The following is a 19,536-nucleotide window of genomic DNA, read 5'->3' on the forward strand; positions in this document are numbered from 1 at the left end:
AGGACGAGATCTTCTCAACCTGATGCACTCCTCTGGGAGGCGCAAAGATTATTTATTGAACTTCCATCCACTTTTAACTGTATCCAGCCGCATACTTCAAGCAGATACTTCAACACACTCTTAACACTGACCTAGTTTGCTGGCCGATTCAGGAAACGGCAGTTTGTCAAATGTTCCCCACAAGACTGCGTCCCCTCTGCTCTTTTATTCATCTTAAATACAGTCACATTCTCACATTTGCAGTTATTGTGTCGCTTTTCAAAAAGGAGGACATTGATCACGACCCTGTATTTCCCCGGGAAAAAATTTACTTTTCAGTGTTTTCCTGAAGTGGTTCATCTTGTGCATGTCAAGATCTGATCTTATTTCACACATGTCCCCTCATCCTTTTGGTAAAAACATCCTATTTCTTAAGGGTTGCATCCAGGTATGTTCTATTCATGTTGTGATGCGTTTTCATACACAGAAAACCTACTGCAAGTGACAGGATCTACTTTTACGCATACACTCAATCTGATAAGTCATGGAAGGTGTATCTAATTCATAACAAAACACATAGTATTGTCGGAGAGTCATACTCAATAATCTACAGTGAATCTATAAGTAGGATTAAAGTCTATTTCGAATGTTATTTTGCAAGAAATTTTGAAATTTTAGTCCTTTTCATGCCACTTTGTAAGACATCTGAACGTAATGGAGTATTTTTAGATTGACTTAAGTCTTGAAGACAACACCTTGAGCATAAAACTTTCACTTCATACAAACTTTATCGTCAAGGCAACATCGACATGCCCAATATACATATTGACTGAAGGAATTAGGAGTTATGTGTATTAAAGTGTGATTCATATTCTAAAAGTAGGTTTAACTTGAGTGACGTACCTCCTCTTGGGTCTGAATTTTCTCCTCCTCCTCCGCTGCTTCTTCCCCCACGCTGCCGGTAAGTTTGGACCTGGTGGCTTGCAGTCATGATTACAGGGCAGAGCACCGCTTTCCGGTCCGGCGTCCAAACTGACCGAGACGCCACCTGGAGAAGCTGCGCTGCCGACGCTCAGAGCAGCCAGGCCATCGGCGACGGCTGAAATGAGCTCTGGTTCTTTTGTGGGTGCTGCTTCTCGAAAGCTGACTTCACCCCAATGGTTAATGTAACCATCTATCAAGAGGCCGCGCCGGGCGCCGGCTCGGGCCTGCCTTTTGCAATTCCTGACGACAGCTGAACGGCCCCCAGGAGCATGCACGCCATTAACCAAAGCAGTGCTTCGGAACAGGCCGTCGACCACAGTGTCGGCTTCACAGGTGTCGCCACACTTCTCTTTTCTCCCTCCCCAGAAGATCACGTGATTGTGAGGCATCCCGTCACCTGTGAAGAACAATCAGAGGCGGTTACTTTCACCACGACCTTGTTCAAATTGGCATTTTGAGAGCAACACGTTGTAAAGTCATAGGATTGACATTAAAGTGCAATGGAGAGAATAATTTTCATTATTTAAAAAAAACAAAAAAACAGTTGTGTTTTATTTTGACCTTAAGAATCTTCTCAATCTTTTTTAGTAGACTTTAAGTTCTATTAAGAGAATGCTATACAACCAACGGAGGAATATTTTCATGAACGACCTTTCATCTCTGATTTAAACTAGAATATCTGAACTCGAGAGACTAAATATTAGTGTTATAAGGTTAAGTTAACCCGTCTTTTAGTTTAATGAAAACAAGCCAGGCATTGAAAGGAACAGATTTGATTTCGACAAAATACGTACAGACACAGTAAGAAATATTGTTAAAAAAATGTTTGCATGCCTATAATTCATAGTTTTAGCATCTGAAAGCAAAAACAGAAACACTAAAAAATGCAAAGCCTGCAACTAACTGGACACGTACATAATAAAGATTGCAATACAAACTACAAAAATTCCAGTAGTGCCGCGCAATACTCCAAGATTTGGGATTGACCAAATACCAAGTAAATACAGGGCCAGTATCGCCGATACTGATCCGATACCGAGCCGATACCGATCCTTTTTAATATTGAAGGTTAATGCATCATCAAAGTGCTAAATCTGGATGAATTTCCATGACTTTTATGTATTTTTAGGCTTTTTCCTTTGGTTTTTTAATTAGTTAAACCGAGAACATAATTTTGGAAAAGTTTATAAACAGAAAATACTTTGCCATAATAAAAATAATGTGTTCAGACAATTTTCTCCCATACATTGTAATGTCTGGATTATTTTTATTTTTTTTCTTAAACAGAGTGTACAAAACTACCACTCCAGACCAAATGAGAAGAAAATATTATTTCAGGTCGATAGTTCAGGATGGAGCAGCATGCAAACAGGTGTTACCTTCCTCCAGGTGATTACCCGAACCCTAGTCGGGAAATCTGGTTTATTATGGCGTTTTAATCACTATCTTGGGGGGGGGGGGGGGGGGGGGGGGCAAAAACTAGACCTCCCAAAACCAACACAAGCTACGACTTCACTTCCCACAATGCACTTGTCATTTAAAGTGACAGGCTAAGTATGTAACGCAGGAGAAAATGGGAGAGAAACTAAAATTAAGTATCGATCTTATTGCACTGGTATCATTCGTCTCCCCATCTGAACAATCACAATTTAAACGGCTATGAATGGGAAGTTTTTCGCCGTTTTTCCAAGATTTTTTCTCGAAACGGTTGGCCGGTTCGCTAAAAAAACATCATAGCACACTATTCACAAATTTTCCACACGTTTTGATGTGCTTTAACAAAAACCCGGCCCTAGGAATATTAATCTTTGCACCAGGCCAGGCAAAAAATAAAAAAAATTAAAAATTTGAAACATACATAAAGGATCAATTTTGAATAATAATTGTCCTCATACTGCAAATACACAGAATCTGCACCTCCACACAACCAATTAGATGTGTTAAAGTCAGTCAGATCTAAATGCAGCATCAGCTTAACACATTTTTCTAAAAATCCTTAAATGAAAACAACCAAAAAACTAAATCTTCAAGCCTAAAACTAGTGTTGTGGTCATTTTCTCTCCCATATTTACAGCTGATAGAGACATTGATGAGCAATATCACAATAACCTGCTAAAACTTTTGACACTTGCTGAATGTTCTGCTGTTAGCCCAACTATGTTTACAGAATTGGAGCGTATAGTACAAAAACAAAGAAAATCTTCAATGACATTCATCTGGAATATTAGTAGTAGTCCACTCTTCCGGTACGTGCGGAGCAATTAGCCTGCGGTTACCCTCGAGTCTATTTACCAACTGCAAAAAATCAGCAACTAAAAACACAAGACATCGCTAACACTCGAGTGGAAACATTTAAATCTAGCTTTCTAGATAATTTAAAACCCTGGATTGCTGCATGTTGGGATTGAGTTTAATAAGTTTCTTACCTGCACTATGACTTCAAATACGAACATCCACTTGGCGACGACTGCGGATTGATATAAAACAAATTATGCACCTTTTCAGTAAATGTGTCGATCGCATGCTCCATCATTGTGTTAAATGGTGAGTAAATAAATCTGATTCGTTTTTTATTTTATTTTTATTTTACTGAAAAAACTCATCAGACTTACTGTACTTAAGGGATAGGATTGATCCCCTTACGGGTTTTAGGAACTACTTTTTTCTTCCGCCTGTCATGGTGACGCTATGCTGTTGTGCGATGACTTAACATTTCGATATCAAATAGAGCCAATACCGATGAATTGCCGATACTTTGTGCCAAAGGTGATTGTGTGAGGGCCTACAGGTGTTTTTGTTATTTTTATAATCATTAAAAAGACGCCAAGACCAACAATGTTCTTATTATTTAACCAAGCCACAGTCTGTCCACATCTCAGCCTCTTATATAACAATCTTCAGTATATGTGGGACATTTATAACTCAATTGAAAATCAAGGACATTTTCAAAAATAGTCAAAAATAATTTAATCTTATTGTGAAATAAGAATAAAATGTATATTAAGAGTGATTTTCAGGAAAAGAAAACAGGTTCTCATCATTGAGAAGTTTCAAAAAACAATATGTAATTATGATCATTTTTAAATAAATACAGATTTGTAGGCTGTTTCTAAATCTCTGATTTGATATCCCCAAGAAAGAAGATTTACAAATGTTTGTGCAGAAAGGCTCACGATCTCATTAAACTGATCAGAAAGTGAGAGATTTGTTGAAAATAACCACAAATATGTTCTTATGTGAAACTCATACAACTTTAAAACTTGTACCAATGCTATTTGTTAGCTGCAGTTCTAATCACCAGTCTTGCCGGTTTATCTACTTACAGATTGTTTTTAGAGTTTCAGCTGACATTACTCTATAGGCACTGGCAACAACTTCAGTGTTACAGGGGTATTTGTTCCCCTCATTTTCTACTTCAGGGGACCATGAAGCCTAGAACACCCAGGGAGTAAAGTCTTCTTTCAACAGGACATTGGCCTTTTTAAACTTTTTTTCTTTGGAGCCCCTCCAAATTGCCACAGATAATGGCAACAACCCCCTTCTTCAATCTCTGATGCCAAAACAATACCACGAAGCCAAACGCTGGCGGACACACCCAGTCTCACAAATATACAAAAGCAGGAACCATTGAAGAAGAAAAATGCAACAGGCAGTTTCCCAGCTTCGCTTTATATTCTGGAAAGAATCGTACCATGGAATTCTTGAAAATGTGCAAAACTAGTGCTGGAGGATATTTAGATGAACTGGGGAATTCATAGTAAGAAAAATAAATAAATCAGGGAGGGAGGTGATGCAAGGGAAATCATGTATGTTCACTGTTTTCATGCATTAATTAGAAGTATCTCATCTTAATCATACATTAATTTTTTGCATACTACATTTGGTGTTTCAGGCACTCAACAAACATGCCCAATATATAATCAATACATGTCATCATCAAACAAAAACAAACACCAACGTGACAGTATATTTTTCAATCATTCAACCAGGAGTCTGAAAATGTGTTTCTTTGCTATGGATAAGCAAAAATACTTTATTTACAGCAAAAGTATGTCACACAATTAGAAAGCTGAGAAGTCAGCAGCATAAAGTGGAGGAACAGTGTGGATTACTTTACATTTTAAATGGCCTTCTACAAAAGAGAAGATTTAAACATGAATCAAAATTGACAGAAAATACATGAGCCAACTTCACTGCCTTTTTTTTTTTATTGCTATTTGAGCCGACTACATCCGACTGGATAGCCTGAAGAATTTAAAATTTATGAGCGATACAACTTTGGGACCGTTTTGTGGCTCAATGTGATGGTTTCTTTTTTCTTAAAAAAAAAAAAAATAGATCCTTGAACATATGAGGAATAGATTTGTGAAGAAAGTATAACACAATCAGCTGAAACTGTTAATTAGCCCATGAAGCTCATTGTTAGGAAGACAGTGTGCACATCCATAGAAAAATCTGATGATTTTCAACAAAATATTGTGAAATGCAAAATAATTTTTTTTTAAAATCAGACTGTGTACCATACAAAGCTTTGTGCTCTATTGCTAGCAAGACACCTAAACAACCACAAGGTTTGTTCTCGATAAAACTTTATAAAATAGTTCGTATAGTATCAATCTGGAAAAGAGTGGTGAGTGGCACATGAATACAAATTTTCACTAAATAATTACAACATTTACAAGTCGAGAAAATATGTCAAATATAGACATTGAACGTACCCGCAAAAACATTGTACATTTGGACCAACATCATCTTGAAAACTGTCCTTAAAAGGCACAGACAGAAGAAAATGTGAACCATGCAAAAGGAAAGAAAAGACTTTTTTTGTGCAAGGAAGCAAAACTCAAGTTTAGACTTATTACATAATACAGCAGATTGTAATTGTACTGTCTTGAACACAATGCCCTCATCATTACAGCACTGAATACTGTGCACACGTGTGTCACACCATGCCTTAATCAATTACAAAGATTTGAATTCAAATCTTTTAGCCACAAAAAGTAACATATCGAGTTGTACATTCATGATATTTACAGTATTAGAGCGTTTCAGAGAGCCATCTGGATTGTTTAACTACAATCTGCAACCTGTATATGTCAATGAGTTCACTAATCCAGTTTATTAAACCAAAAAAACAGTCACCTGCGTATGCTCACATCCAGTGTTTTAAAAGCTGATTTCACTGGAAAATGACTCGGTAAACCATGTTACAATGGTTACAAATCCACCAAACGATCTTGTAAGTCTATTGCTAGCAACAGTGAATCTTTTCAAGCTCTGCTCGCGAGTAGCAGCCGCGGGGAAATTGCAGTTTCAAGACACTCCTGGGGTGCAGCTTACGCGTCAATAATAAGTGACACTGCTACACGTCTGAACCACCTAAGGACCACTTCGCAGTGAAACGTATTCACTCTCCAACTGATTGACATTGCAAGCGCTGTGTTTCCTGGAAGACATTTTCTCAATTAAGGAATAATAATAATAATTAAAAAAAAACATGTTCACCTTCAATGTACCTTCACTGACTTCACAAAAAGCCTCTTTTGCTCACATACATGATGCATCATGTAACATCACCACCGACTTCGGGGCGAACACTCCTTAAGTCACTATTGTGAACTTATTATCTAGGCACTCTTCTTTCTTCAAGCACCTCACCCTCGTTCCTCAGACTTCTTAAAGCACTTGCTTATCCAAACCTTTCAGCCTGACGCTTCCAGAGAACACCCATGTTACAGGGGATAGTTTACAAGTCAGGCAGGGATCTGCCTTCATATCCGTCTAACGCAGGTAATACAGTTACTTACCTGCTTCTGTAGCTTCCCATATTTTCCCTAAGATGTGTATCCCTAAACCAAACGAAGCAGCTCAATGTACATTAGGATTCAGTAGTATGAGTCCGCTACACTGTTCCAGATTTCATGCCACAATACATTATGTCCAGTGTTGTACGATTGAGGGACGGTACTGATCCTCAAAGCCTCCTGGGCGCAGGATTCCTCTGGGATTAAATCGCCAACATGAGATGAAAACTGTGACGGTCTCGGTAGAGTAATCACTTATCAGTGAGCAGTCACTAATCCAGAAAACCCGAGTTCAAAGCTGGAGAGGAAGTTTTTGTCTGACTCAAACAGCAGGGGGCGATGTATGTCTATTTATATTCCACCGGCTCGGTCTCTTCCCACAAGTCCCAACAACTGGAATGAGCCTCACTCCTCCGAGATCAGGAACAGTTCTCATCCCAGCGGAGTCACTGCTAGTTCTTGATCTCCAGAATGGAGGGGTTGTGGTCCAAGATTGACAGGATGATTTTGTCCATGTACTGCCGCAGACGGAGGTTGATTTCCTCCTGCTCCTTCAGGGCTTCCATCAGCTGGAGGGACAAATAATAAAACATTTCGGTTTCTCTACGTGGGTTACATTAACATCAGTACAGTCAAAATCGATTCCAACACTGAGAAATAACACAGATGGAATCTACACACAATTAATGCTGAGCAAAAATAATTTGAAAACTGATTGTTCAGGAAACTTAACAAATGTAGCACAGTGTATTACCCTTGAGATTGCAAGAATCAATGTATGGTTATCATGATGCTGCTCAGGGAAAATAGTGACAATACTTCCCATTGTTCTCGATGTTTATGAAATCATTATTTATTTTCCAATATTATTCGTCCACAGGAACAACAGCAAAGAAGGGGATCAAATCGCTTACTCTGATTGCATGAATTAGGCAATGAATCAAAGGCAAATGAGAATCAAAAAGTTTGATGGTTAACCATTCAGCAAATATCCATAAAACCTTTGGATTTTATCCGAACGATTATTGTTTCACTGTCACACTGGGCAATCAGCTGATCTATTTTAAGTCGGGTTAGTTTCTATCCTTAGTACTATCAGCAGTTTTGTGTGAAATGTGGCAGTAATTACTGAGGACAATATGCAGCGTAGACACAAACGTAGAACAATGTACAACTGTCATGCTGTGATATGGCCTGGAAATACAATGTTTTGGTCGATGGTACCAAAACATTCACAGATGTGGCGATGTTTATTGTCAGAAGGGAATTGAAAATGTAGCTGAACTGCAGTTTCACGTCACACTGGCGTTACCTGGTCTCTGGAGGCGTTGTCTATTTCAGCAGCGAGCGACTGGGCCTTGGTCTGGGTGGCAAACAGATTCTTGGCTTCATACAAGCTGAGGCTGAGGATCTGACCGTTCAGCTCTTCATTCTGCTCCCTCAGCTTCTGGTTCTCCTAAAAAAAAAAAAACAGAGTGACAGTGAGAGGTTGAGGAGGGAGGGAAACCGGGAGAAGAAAAGTCGAGGTACTCTGACCACTTGGCCGCGTCAACGCCAACAGTTTCTTTATAAGGTGGACACTACTGAAGCCTCACTCAACCCACGCGACCAAACGCGGTGCTTCGCATCTCATTCAGCAGGAAACACAGCAGAGCACAAGTGTTTTGGCAGCACCTACAAGACGTAACGTGGGTTATGGGTGTTACAGAACAAACTCTTCTCCTGCTTGGTCTGGTGTGTTATAAAAGCTCCGTGATGAAGTTGCCTTCAAACGCTGACAAGAGGTCAGTTTGCCGTTCCCTTTGTTCAACCCTAACCATTATGAAGGGAATTGCACAGCTGACCCCATTTCAGCCTGGGCAAGGTCTTCTCTACTCCATGTGATTAGTGGTTAATCGTGAGGTCAGAGGTCACAGAAGTAATTTTACCATCAGACTGGGACGGAGCCGAGCCCCAGACAACACCAGGTGCTGGAATTCAGGGGGGAGAAAGTCCTGGGACGCAAATCGCTGGACACACACACACACACACACACACACATAGACATTTACAGAGGTGCACAGGCAGGCATGAGAGAGAGTCCATCCTCCACCTGGAACACCAGAGACCCTCTCAAAGTGAAACTCTTGGCTGCAGAAAGTGATATTTGTGCAACCATATACAAAAAAAAATCTATTGTTCAAGGATCTGAAATGAAGAAAGTGACTAACACTGAAGTGTTCTTCCTGTTATTGCTTGCCTGTGCTTAGTCTGACTCGTGGCTACAAGAGCACATGGACTTTATCGCGTTAACTCACTGGAAACAAACATATACAGTGTGAATCGGCAGTATTGAAAGACTGGCTGTATGTCCTTTTTAAGTTACGTCCAGGTCTGCTGGTTTTTATATGTTTAGTTGTTGTTGTTTTTTAATTGATATATTTCACTTGAGAGTTTCAAACACAAAGATCTATGACTCCTCTACTTTGAACCATCATATCAGAGAACATCTGAAAAACACTTCAAGCATCTACACCCTTTATCTCTAATGTTTACTTGACATCAAGTCAATCCACTTTGCAGAGGAGCAACATTTGACCCTCTTGAAGGAAAATATTTGTTTTTATTGACAGCGAGGTATCATACTTCAACACAAAGACACATGCACTGAGCAGCTGGTAGCATCATACACTGTGATAAAGCTGCATTGTGCTGCGCTCCACGCTCCACTTCACTGTCAAAATATTAGTAACTCATGTTGAGGTCCGCCCTGCTTTAAAACAAGACTGTACAGCATATGAAACCAACAATATAACCTCACTGGAAATGCATAATCACGTCATATCTGCAGATGAAGTCTGTTGCAGTATGTATATTGTATCACCATGAAGGAATCATACAATGAGCAATAAGGAAATATAATCATTATCCAACGTTATACAGTTTCCAGCAGAAAGCATGCAGACGTATTCCCCCAAGAACATTGGGAAATGAATGAAATGCAAAAATGATGTTGCTGCAGTGTAACTTTGCTTTTCTTTGCAAAAAAAAAATAAAGCATTTTGGAATTACAATTCTGAGTAGAGAGAAGGTAACATTTACAGAAAAACAGATACATACACAAGTCCTGAACAGAACCATGTGTAAGACAAATTGAAAAATTGACCAAACTTAAAAGAACAAGGACAGAAAACGTAGCTTGATGTATCCTTTTATGAACTGTATAAAAATACTACGATGTATCCATATTCATTGAATAACTCACTGATGATAGAAATTGAAATGCAATATAAGCTGCATCCTCTCTACTTTACACTGCTCACCCTTCTGTGCATTTCATACCTCTTCATACATCCACACCCACACGTCACCAGGTAGCGTGTGTGTCTTTTAATAGCACCGTAAAAACACAGGAAGCTCATCAGTGCCACGATTCACTTAGATTATAAGAATTGTTTTAAACTTTAAGCTACTCGGCTGCACTGAGAACTGCACTGTTTTTTTGACCTCTCTGTTGTGGGTTTTTTTTTTTCACTGTTATGTCTACAGTGTTCTATGTTTTTTACACCTAAATGATTATATTTTAGTGTGTGTAATTTGTATTTTATTTAAAAATGTCGTATGAAAGGGAAAAGCTATTTAGATTCTCTATGTGTGAAAATGTGGAGCTGAACTGACAAATAAAGTGACACTGACTTGATTTTTACTTTTGTTTTCTTTACACAAATAGACTTAGCAAAGAGGTACAAAAGGTGAGTTGTTACTTCCGTTCTCCAAACTTTACATGAAAACACCTGAGCACACTGGGTAACTGCAGCATATAGGGAGCCGGCCATGCACAAAGGCGATGTTCACTCAGCGTTTCAACAGTACCTGCTTGAGTCTCTTGACCTCGTGTTCCAGCTCCACCTCTCTGGTCCTACTACTGAAGTCCATAAGTCCAGAAGAAGAGCTGCGACCCCGGCTCGGCTTCTCCGTCTCCAGCTTGAAGAGCTGCAAGTGCTCCAGCTCTCGACGCAGATCCTCTATCAGCTGCACACCAGAGAGAGAGAGAGAGAGCAGAGCAACAATGTTATGTCACGAAAAAGCAGATTACTGGAGGTGGAGGTAAGTGTATGAGCTGGAATAACAGCAGTGCAAGGGGCGAGTGACAGAGTACAGGAAACCAGCAGTTGAATAAACTTTGCTGTGGATCTATCTGTGTGTGTGTGTGTGTGTGTGTGTGTGTGTGTGTGTGTGTGTGTGTGTGCGTGTGTGTGTGTGTGCGTGTGTGCGTGTGTGTGTGTTAGATTACAAAAAACAATCCCTCCTACCTCTTGCATGGCTTCCTTCTCTTTCTGGAATTGTTGCCGGTTCTGTTTCAGTTTGTCCATCATCTTCCTGTAGAGGTCCATCTCGTCCTTTAGGCGCAGACTTGTATCTTCCAGCTTGTCCGTCATTCTTTGCTTCTCCTGAGGATGAATGAACACATACACACAGTAAAATCTATATAGTTCTTTTTTTTTTATAACTACAACTTGCATGTTAGAAAGAAAAATGGGAATTGCTCAAGTTACGGCCGTGAAAACACTTGTAGAATAAAGAAAACAGCAAATAAATTCATGGAAATTAAAAGAAGTAAATATGGCATACCTCATCCAGTTTCTCTGTCTGTGACTTGAGTCGACACATGTTTAGGGACACCTCATAGTTTTCGTCCTCGAGCAGCCTGACTCTAAAAACACAAAATCGAGATAATAACAGGGGAGCAGTGGATAGCATCAGTATCAATATCCCGTCTTCACACCATAATCTCACACTACCACACTCTCACACACCATCACTATATGCATAGTGTGTGTTTAAGCCAATATACCATCGGAACCTGATCAATGAAGCAATCGCGTCACTGATGCGTGAGCTGGCTAATTGTGGGTTTCTCACCTGTTAGTCAGCAGCTCAATCTGCGTGTTCTTATCCCTCTCCATCTTGCTGTATGACTCTCGATGTCTTCTCAAACCCTCCTGCAGGATTTGCTCTGCTCGGGTCTCTTGGTCTTTCAGCTGCTCTTCCAACTCATGAACCCTGAATAACACAAAATAACTCTTAATACAGGACTGAGAAAAAGTTGAGCATTACTCTTTGGATAATACCATATTTCTACAGTTGATTTTAACTTAAGTCTGTCACCTGCAAAGAACATATCTGTACAATATGTCATTGCGCCACAGTTTGACTTGCCCTCATCTTGTTTTGAACTCTACCTGTGCACTAGTTGTGTGTTGTCCTGCTTCAGCCTGGACTTGAGATCGCTGTTCATCAAAATCTCATTTTCAAGTTCTGCCACCTTCTTCTCAAGTGAGCTCACCTGAAAAAAAAAAAAAAAAAGAAAACATCGCTGACTTAACAAAAATCTGAATTTACAGCCACAACAAGAACAAACCTAAAGATAAGTGACGCTCTAAGGCAGGATAGTTTAAACTCCAAATTACATTTGTAAATTAATGACTTCTTTAAGGATGTAAAGTATGCACATAGGAGGTGGAAAACGCAAAACATCATGAAATATTTACATAATACATGTGGGAAACATTTGGTTATACCTAAATAAGATAATACTGTAGTTTTCCATATAATCTATAATAAGTCAATAGGAGTTATAAGTGAACTTAACTGTGAAACTCTGACTCCTCTGAGATTTATAAATCTCCTGGCAGAGCTCATCATACAAATTTGCATTCTCGATTTGAGCTGTACCGCCACCAGGAACATTTCTTAACTCGGGGATTCTTAGTGATACAATGTGAGCATAAGCTGAAGGTGAGATATGTTTCACTATTCACAAGTCGAGAGCTGCTGCTACTTAACTTGAGTGTGTGATTGTACAGAAAAAAAAAATCCATTAGACAAGGTCTTCTAATGAAAACATACGGACGAAGCGCAGACTCACAGGGGAACAAAGATTCTCGTACCTTCTCGTTGATGTCGATATCACACGAGTCGATGCTGTCACGGAAAAGGTCCTCTGTACTGCCATTACTGCTGCTCAAGTTGCTGTTGTGGAGCAGCTGCCTGCACAAAGAAACACATACACAAACATAAGAAATCTGCTCGGAACATATCCAGACAATGATTGCCTCTTGGTGTGATTGTATATACTGATATGTGTTCTTGTGGGTGCGTGTGAGAGCCAGTGAGAAACGGTGGCTTCTGCAGTGATGCTGCTGCTGTGAGGCAGAAAAAGGACTGTAAAGAGCAACGCCGAGCAGAGAAAGCTGCTGCAAACGGAATTAAAATTAGCACACTTTTGTTATATCAGCTCTGCATACACCCACACAGGTGGGCTCATATCTGGCTGTGCTGGATGATGACACTCGTGCTATGACGTGACTTTACCCTTTACACTGATGTGATATCTTCAGAAAAGCCAGGAGAGGAGAGGAGAGGAGAGGAGAGGAGAGGAGAGGAGAGGAGAAATATAATCAAAGAAAAGTAAAAGAGAGCAATAATGTGGGAGAAGTAATAAAACCAGACAAAGACGGCGCTACAAAGAAATGGGAGGGTGAGCCAGATCCTTATATTGAAAGCATAGATCAAGTCTGACAGGCCATTTTCACTCCGTCACTATAATTCAGTTTCTGTGACCGCAAACAGGACGGAAGCCTTACTGAAACATCCCGCCCTGCATCGGTCAGCGGGCCTCGGAGTGGAAAAACATGGCCACCATTCGAAAACGCTGACGTCTCAACTCACTTTCTCAACTTAAAGAGATAAAGTTTTTCCCAATAAGCCTGAAGGAGAGTCAATTCATCCACAAGCCTCCTGTTTGATCTGATTAACTAGTTAGTCATTAACTCGACGTTATAGAAACAACGGCAGGACAGCTGACAGATAAGGGAGCAGTCACCACTAATCTGGCTCTGCTTGTGTGCCTATATCAACAAGGAGAACAAACACGTGCAGTGCAGGTTGTTTAATACATAAATACAGACAGTACAAGAGGATGACCTTTCCTTTTACAGGAACACATACACTAAGACACACACATGCTGGAGAATGCTGGCCTACCTCCCAAAGGCAGTGCTGGTGATTTTTCTGTTGGGGCTGCAAAAGAGAAAAAGAACATTTTTAATCAGATTTTTTTCTTTTCTTTTCTAGTGAGTCGACATAGATATGTCTAGACTTAGCTCGACACTACAGCAGAAATAACTGCTGATGGCAATGAAGATTTGATCTTTTTTGACAGACAGCATGTAAAGAAAAGAGAGAAAGGAAAAGTGTGGAGGACATGTCAATGTTATCAAAAATTTCAGTCCGAGTTCAGTAAACTGGGAGTCTTTTCACTCGGCTCAGGAACTGTCTCGGGGCGACAAAAAGCCCAAAGAACTTCAGTATGATGAGAGTTTCTGGAATGGATTTCACATCAGATCAACAAAAATGAGCAGACATACTGCAGGGTTACATGCAGTATATGACAGCTGATGTGGACGTACAACTAATGTCATCATGAAGTCCTAACACAGAAGACAAAGGCTTGAGGTTAAAGCGTTATGCAATAGAACCCAGTGTAACGTAGCCAACCTTTGACTTTGCTCGGGTTTGATTGGTTCAAACTATGAAAACCAGCAGGATTCAACCTGCTGTGACAACATTAATAAAGTCTATGAACTATGAAGAATCTCAAAAAACACAGGAAATACTTGTTGAAGTGACAAGAGGAAAATAAATAAAATATATTCGGTGGCTCAGCAATTACATGACGAAGGAGGGTTTCCTAAATGTTAAAGGAATTCTATTGGCGTTTAAGATTTGCAGGTTGTATAACCAAGACTGAATAAAAACTGTGAGGTACACCAACAAGATAATTCTCATGACATCCAAACGGCTACGCTGTTTTAGCGGATACACACAATGACTATGCAGTTTTAGCACTGTACCATCTTTATTAATAAAGGGCGTCCACACAACCTTGGTTTGTACTGTACATGTGGTGTATAAAATATAAGCAGAAATATTTCAGCTTAACGAAAAATGATAAAAAATGTTCACAGTGATTTGAAATGGACTTTCAATTAATCAGATGATAATAATATGGACAATACCTTCTCAAAAGATACATGTTTAAATAATATTCATTGTCTTTTTATGTCACTCGCTTCTCAGGATGAGTCAAAATAAAAGTGCCGTCCAACCCTGATTCCTTGAAGCTGTTTTCCATGTGTGTCCATGTGTGTCCATGTGTGTCCATGTGTCTTCTGCTCCAACACATCTCATTCATGAGGAAGGGCCGTCTTGAAATTTGTCACAATCATGGAAGCAGACATCTAACATGTGACGGTTCTGGAAACAGAAGCTGTCACTACCTAGTAGATCAGATTTAATTTGTAATGTATCACTTTATTCACATCCTGTTTGAGAAGGGCTCAGGAGTCAAAAGTGTACAGAAGAAATACTGTAAACTGAATTTGTTTTTAAGTTTTGGATCGTCTCTATCATCACAGCTCAGACATATTTATTACTGAAGAACCCTTTTATGGTCTTGTCCAAGTTTTTAATTTACCAGTGCTCCTAAACACAGTGTTTATTGTAAATAATATGCGTTGTGCCGAAGAATTGAATGATTTACTTTGTTGTGACAAAAAATATATATATATGTTTTTTTTTTTACAAGGGTTGCCTCAATAAGTCATTATGACTTGAACTCTAAAAGTGACTACTTTTAAAACCAAATGCACTTCCTGCAATCAATGTGATTGCATGAATCAATACCCACAAATAATTCTTTAAATATTTTGTCCTCTATAGGAGGAAAAGCCCACCCGAATAATTCTCACATTTTTAAATTGCTGGACAGAAAAATATTGTTAATGTGTTTATGTGCAAATTTGATTCAATCACACGAGCTGCTTTCAATGTTCCTTTAGATAATAATTATCCACCTACAGTGCTTAATCAAATTCCATTCCCACCTCCATCAAATTCAATATGTGCCAATATCCTGTTCAGCATAATCGCTCTAATCAATAGGTTTGAATTTCCATCTCATTCATGCTGCCATCTTTTCGCTTTCCCCTGAGTTTCCCCACTTCATTATTCATTGAGGGAAAACAGGTCTAATTAGAGCCACGGTGGATTTCTGAAGAAATCCTGCAGAGTCGGCACAGTCGAAGTAACAAACATAAAATGAACCCACACATTTCTTCCCGGTTCAGAATCTCCCATGTTGTCACTGCATGTGCATGTGAGAGCGTTCATGTATTCAGGAAGCTATTGATGGTCACCTCAGATTACGTGTCCAGTAATAGCTCGCCCATTACAATACTCAATGAGGTAAGCATGGGAGTGGCAGCATTACATAATAATTAATCAGCATTTGTAGGTGTGCATGTGAATGATAATGTGTCTTCTCATGCAGGAAAGAGGAGAGTGAACACTTAAAATGCCTCCATGACAAAATGATGACATTCATTACAAATAAAAGACTCAGTGGATTAGTGCACTTAAAAACCTCTACCTGCATCCTGTGAATTGCACATAATAGGTCTCTCTGTCAGTAAAACAGAATGGTACATTTATAACCCTAAGACGCCATGGTTGTTTCTGAAACTTTATAAACTTTTTCTATTTTATGGAAATAGGTGTCTGTACATGTTCATTCAGAGGATTTGGAGAGGGGAGCTATGTGCGTGTTACAGTTTTCACACTGCATATCACTCAAAAAAAAAAGTGTCTGCAACAACTGCAGTCAGCAAATACTGCACAGGGAAGTGATTTGATTGGATTTGACTGGATGGCAGTCAGAATAGTGCAGTGGTTAGCAAGAAGGGTTTGCAAACAAGAAGACCATTGCAAACCATTTCAACTAAAGTCTGGGGTGTCTGTGTTTAGCATCCTACCTGTTTGCCTTGAGGTTTTTGAGGCGAGCGTCCAGGTCATTCAGCAGGTTGACCTTCTTGCTGCAGTGAGAACAGTAGACATCCATCATTTCACCCGTGTAATGGTGACGCACCTTACGAGGAGTCTGGCCTGCACTGTAAATACACAAAGATACACAGTGAGTGAGCGCTGTCGCCCCACAGATAGAGTACCCCTTGGACCGTGTCAGGTATATTGATGGATAACCCTATTTCTGTATGGCGTTTACATGGTATGTGTGTGTGTATGTTTTTTTCTCCAGGTGCTATAGTTTCCTCCCACAGTCCAAAAACATCTGTTTGAGCTTAAATCGTGGTCCTAAATTGCTTGTAGATTTAAATGTGTTTGTGGTTCACCGTTTGCCTGTATTTGCCCTGTGATGTACTGGTGATCTGTCCACCACAGGCACCCTGCCTTCTACCATAGGCAGCTGGTACTGCTTCCAACCTACTGCATCCTGTCATTGGATCAAGTGGTACAGAAGATGGATCAATAGATCAACTAGTTAATAGGGGAACAGTTTTTCTCCAAATATATAGGATTGAATCCCTGTTTAGTTACTGTGTTTGTGTGGTCGCTAAGCTAAAATCAGAACAGTACAACTGTGGCATCATTACCAAATCCAAGAAAAACTGATTGGTCAAGGTCTGACTGAATCATTCTATTGTGCATAAATACTTCCAGAATTGTTTTCATTTTCAAAATTCATAGCTCAGAATACCTTTTTTCCCCCACCCAGATTGGTGACTATCTAAAAGCAAGTGAACTTTGAACCAATTTTGTACTGTACTTATTTAAACTCTTTTCTCTTGCCGAGTGCCCGAAGACTTCCTGTAAATCTGTGCCTCATTTTGAATTTGAATCTCCATGCTAACTCCATTTTGGCGAGTTTTGTCTGCTTGGTATGCGTGAAAGGAGCGTAGAGCTTCTTTTGCCAGTCTATTAGCTGGGAAACCTAATCCCATTAAAGACAGTCCTTTGATGAATATTAATGTGGCCTTCGGGGCAAAAACTCCTAAGCTGCACTTGTATAGCTGAGATACAATAATATCAGGTCAGGTAATGATGCTGGAGTTAGCAGAGCAGAGACTCAAACCCACTAAATCCTAATAGAGTTGGAAGTACAGAAAGTGTTCAGTGTTTGACAGTTTGCTTCATCATGATTTAGCCTTTGAGAATCCGTACAAGTTGAACTGTCTAATTTTCTCCCGGTTGTCGCATGATACTTGTTTGTTTGTGCTTTGTAGACCAAAACTATTATACTATGCTTAAACTATTTGTCCCTGGGTTGAAAAGTAATCGTGACTCAACAAGAACATTTTTCCAGATGACTTGTTTCCCACAGCCAAAGAAAGAAAATACTGTAATGTCATAAGTACACTAAATTATCAATTAGTCACCCTCACAATAGAAGTGGGTGTGATGGTTTGAGCCACAAAAAGAACGGTGGCATAGTCGCTAGCACTCGTGCCTCACTCTACCTGCGCATGTGTGAGTTTCCTCTGGATACTTCAGGATCCTCCCCCAGTCCAAAAACATGCTTTAAAGGGAGGTGACTGGGGAGTTCGGAAAACCAGCCAGGTCGGCCACTGACCAAATGTACCACTGATGAGCGTGGGTCAGTGTTGTGCGTATGCGCGACTAGTTCTGTTGTGTTCGAACAGAAATTAGAAGACAACCGAAATGGTGGATCTCGTAGAGGAGGGACTGTAGATGTGTGTGTGGATTTAAGCATGTATGAGCGACCAGTGCATCTTTGTGCTTCAGTTTTCCTCTCACCTTGAGGGAACGGATGAGCCCAGGTCGGAGTACCCGTTGGTACGAGTCTCGTCGTCCGGACAGGGGCTGCTGGGAGTGTAGTCTGGCTCCTCCCCTTCTCCGTAGTCCTCAAACTGCTCCTCGTTCAGAGAAGCCGAGGAACGCGTTGATAAATCAGAAGTCACAGAGATACTGGTTTGTCCACACCTGAGGAGAAAGAGGGAGAGACTGGTTCTATACACTGAACATGTCATTTCTATTTCACACAGATTCAAGGTATTTTTCTTCACATTGATAAATTTCATACAGGGAGGGCGGAGGAATTGGACAGTTCTTACTTCTCCCCAGGGAAAAACAGGTCCCCCAGTGCGTCCTCCTTGTCCTCGAGTCGAGTGAGTCCGTCAGAGGTGTCAGACTCCTGCGTGCTTTCTACAGCGCTGTCTCTGTCCGATTCCCTCTCCCTGCCCTCGTCCAACACCTCCTCCTCGGGCTCCTCCACCTCTCCAGGAAACTGCTGACACTCGGGGACGGGTTCAGAGTCGGCCCGCGTGCACATGATGGCCGGATAAACCAACGCCTCCTCACCACCCTGCAGAAAGAATCAAATGTAGGAAGAAAAAATTAATCACCCACATATCTCTATCAACAGAAACACTAATAAACAGTTCAAGATGGTAATCTTCCACAATGAACACTTGGAATTAGTTCAATATAACTCATAATTCAGATGTTTTTTTTTTTATGAGTATGTTCCAGACATACATACTTCATTTAAAAAGACACTAATAAAATCATCAGTGATTCTATTACATTGCTTAAACATTTCATGTAATCATTGTTGTCTATGGTCACAGTGGAAACTAAAGCAGCAGGAAGCTTTCAGGTCCAGATTTGCCAGTGTAATGAAATGCAGAGGAACTGTGGTTCACACTGTGATAAATAGTTCAGTTGAGGAGGTGACAGGCTTCAAAAACCACCACTTGTATTCAACATATCTGTTGGCTAAGAGACATGGAGACATCCCTGCGGGTGTTTGACTCTTTCATATATTTTCTAAAGAACTCTGTGAGATCCCAGTTAGTTAAAAACATCACTACAGTAACACCAAAGGCGTACTTAACCCCCCAAAGTGCACTGT

At 40.1% G+C, this 19,536-nt stretch overlaps 1 protein-coding gene across 3 annotated transcripts in view; it reads right to left on the reverse strand.

Annotated features, from left to right (window-relative positions):
- Nucleotides 1–4,974: 4,974 nt before the first annotated feature.
- Nucleotides 4,975–19,536, reverse strand: part of rab11fip4b (RAB11 family interacting protein 4 (class II) b) — a 48,224-nt gene continuing 33,662 nt past the window's right edge. For 2 of the 3 annotated variants that reach the window (XM_080464659.1, XM_080464657.1), the window contains exons 2-14: nt 18,737–18,987; nt 18,420–18,605; nt 16,622–16,756; nt 13,794–13,829; nt 12,698–12,797; nt 11,990–12,093; nt 11,670–11,810; nt 11,379–11,460; nt 11,060–11,197; nt 10,620–10,778; nt 8,696–8,776; nt 8,080–8,223; nt 4,975–7,336 (exon numbers count right to left, since the gene is read on the reverse strand). In XM_080464659.1, the coding sequence (XP_080320785.1) occupies nt 7,220–7,336; nt 8,080–8,223; nt 8,696–8,776; nt 10,620–10,778; nt 11,060–11,197; nt 11,379–11,460; nt 11,670–11,810; nt 11,990–12,093; nt 12,698–12,797; nt 13,794–13,829; nt 16,622–16,756; nt 18,420–18,605; nt 18,737–18,954 (1,641 nt within the window). In that variant the 5' untranslated portion in view covers nt 18,955–18,987 and the 3' untranslated portion in view covers nt 4,975–7,219. The remainder of the gene's footprint in view (nt 7,337–8,079; nt 8,224–8,695; nt 8,777–10,619; nt 10,779–11,059; nt 11,198–11,378; nt 11,461–11,669; nt 11,811–11,989; nt 12,094–12,697; nt 12,798–13,793; nt 13,830–16,621; nt 16,757–18,419; nt 18,606–18,736; nt 18,988–19,536) is intronic. The other variant, XM_080464658.1, reaches the window with a different exon arrangement.

The sequence above is a fragment of the Lipophrys pholis genome, assembly GCF_963383615.2.
Source record: "Lipophrys pholis genome assembly, chromosome: 5".
In the NCBI taxonomy this organism is placed as follows: Eukaryota; Metazoa; Chordata; class Actinopteri; order Blenniiformes; family Blenniidae; genus Lipophrys; species Lipophrys pholis.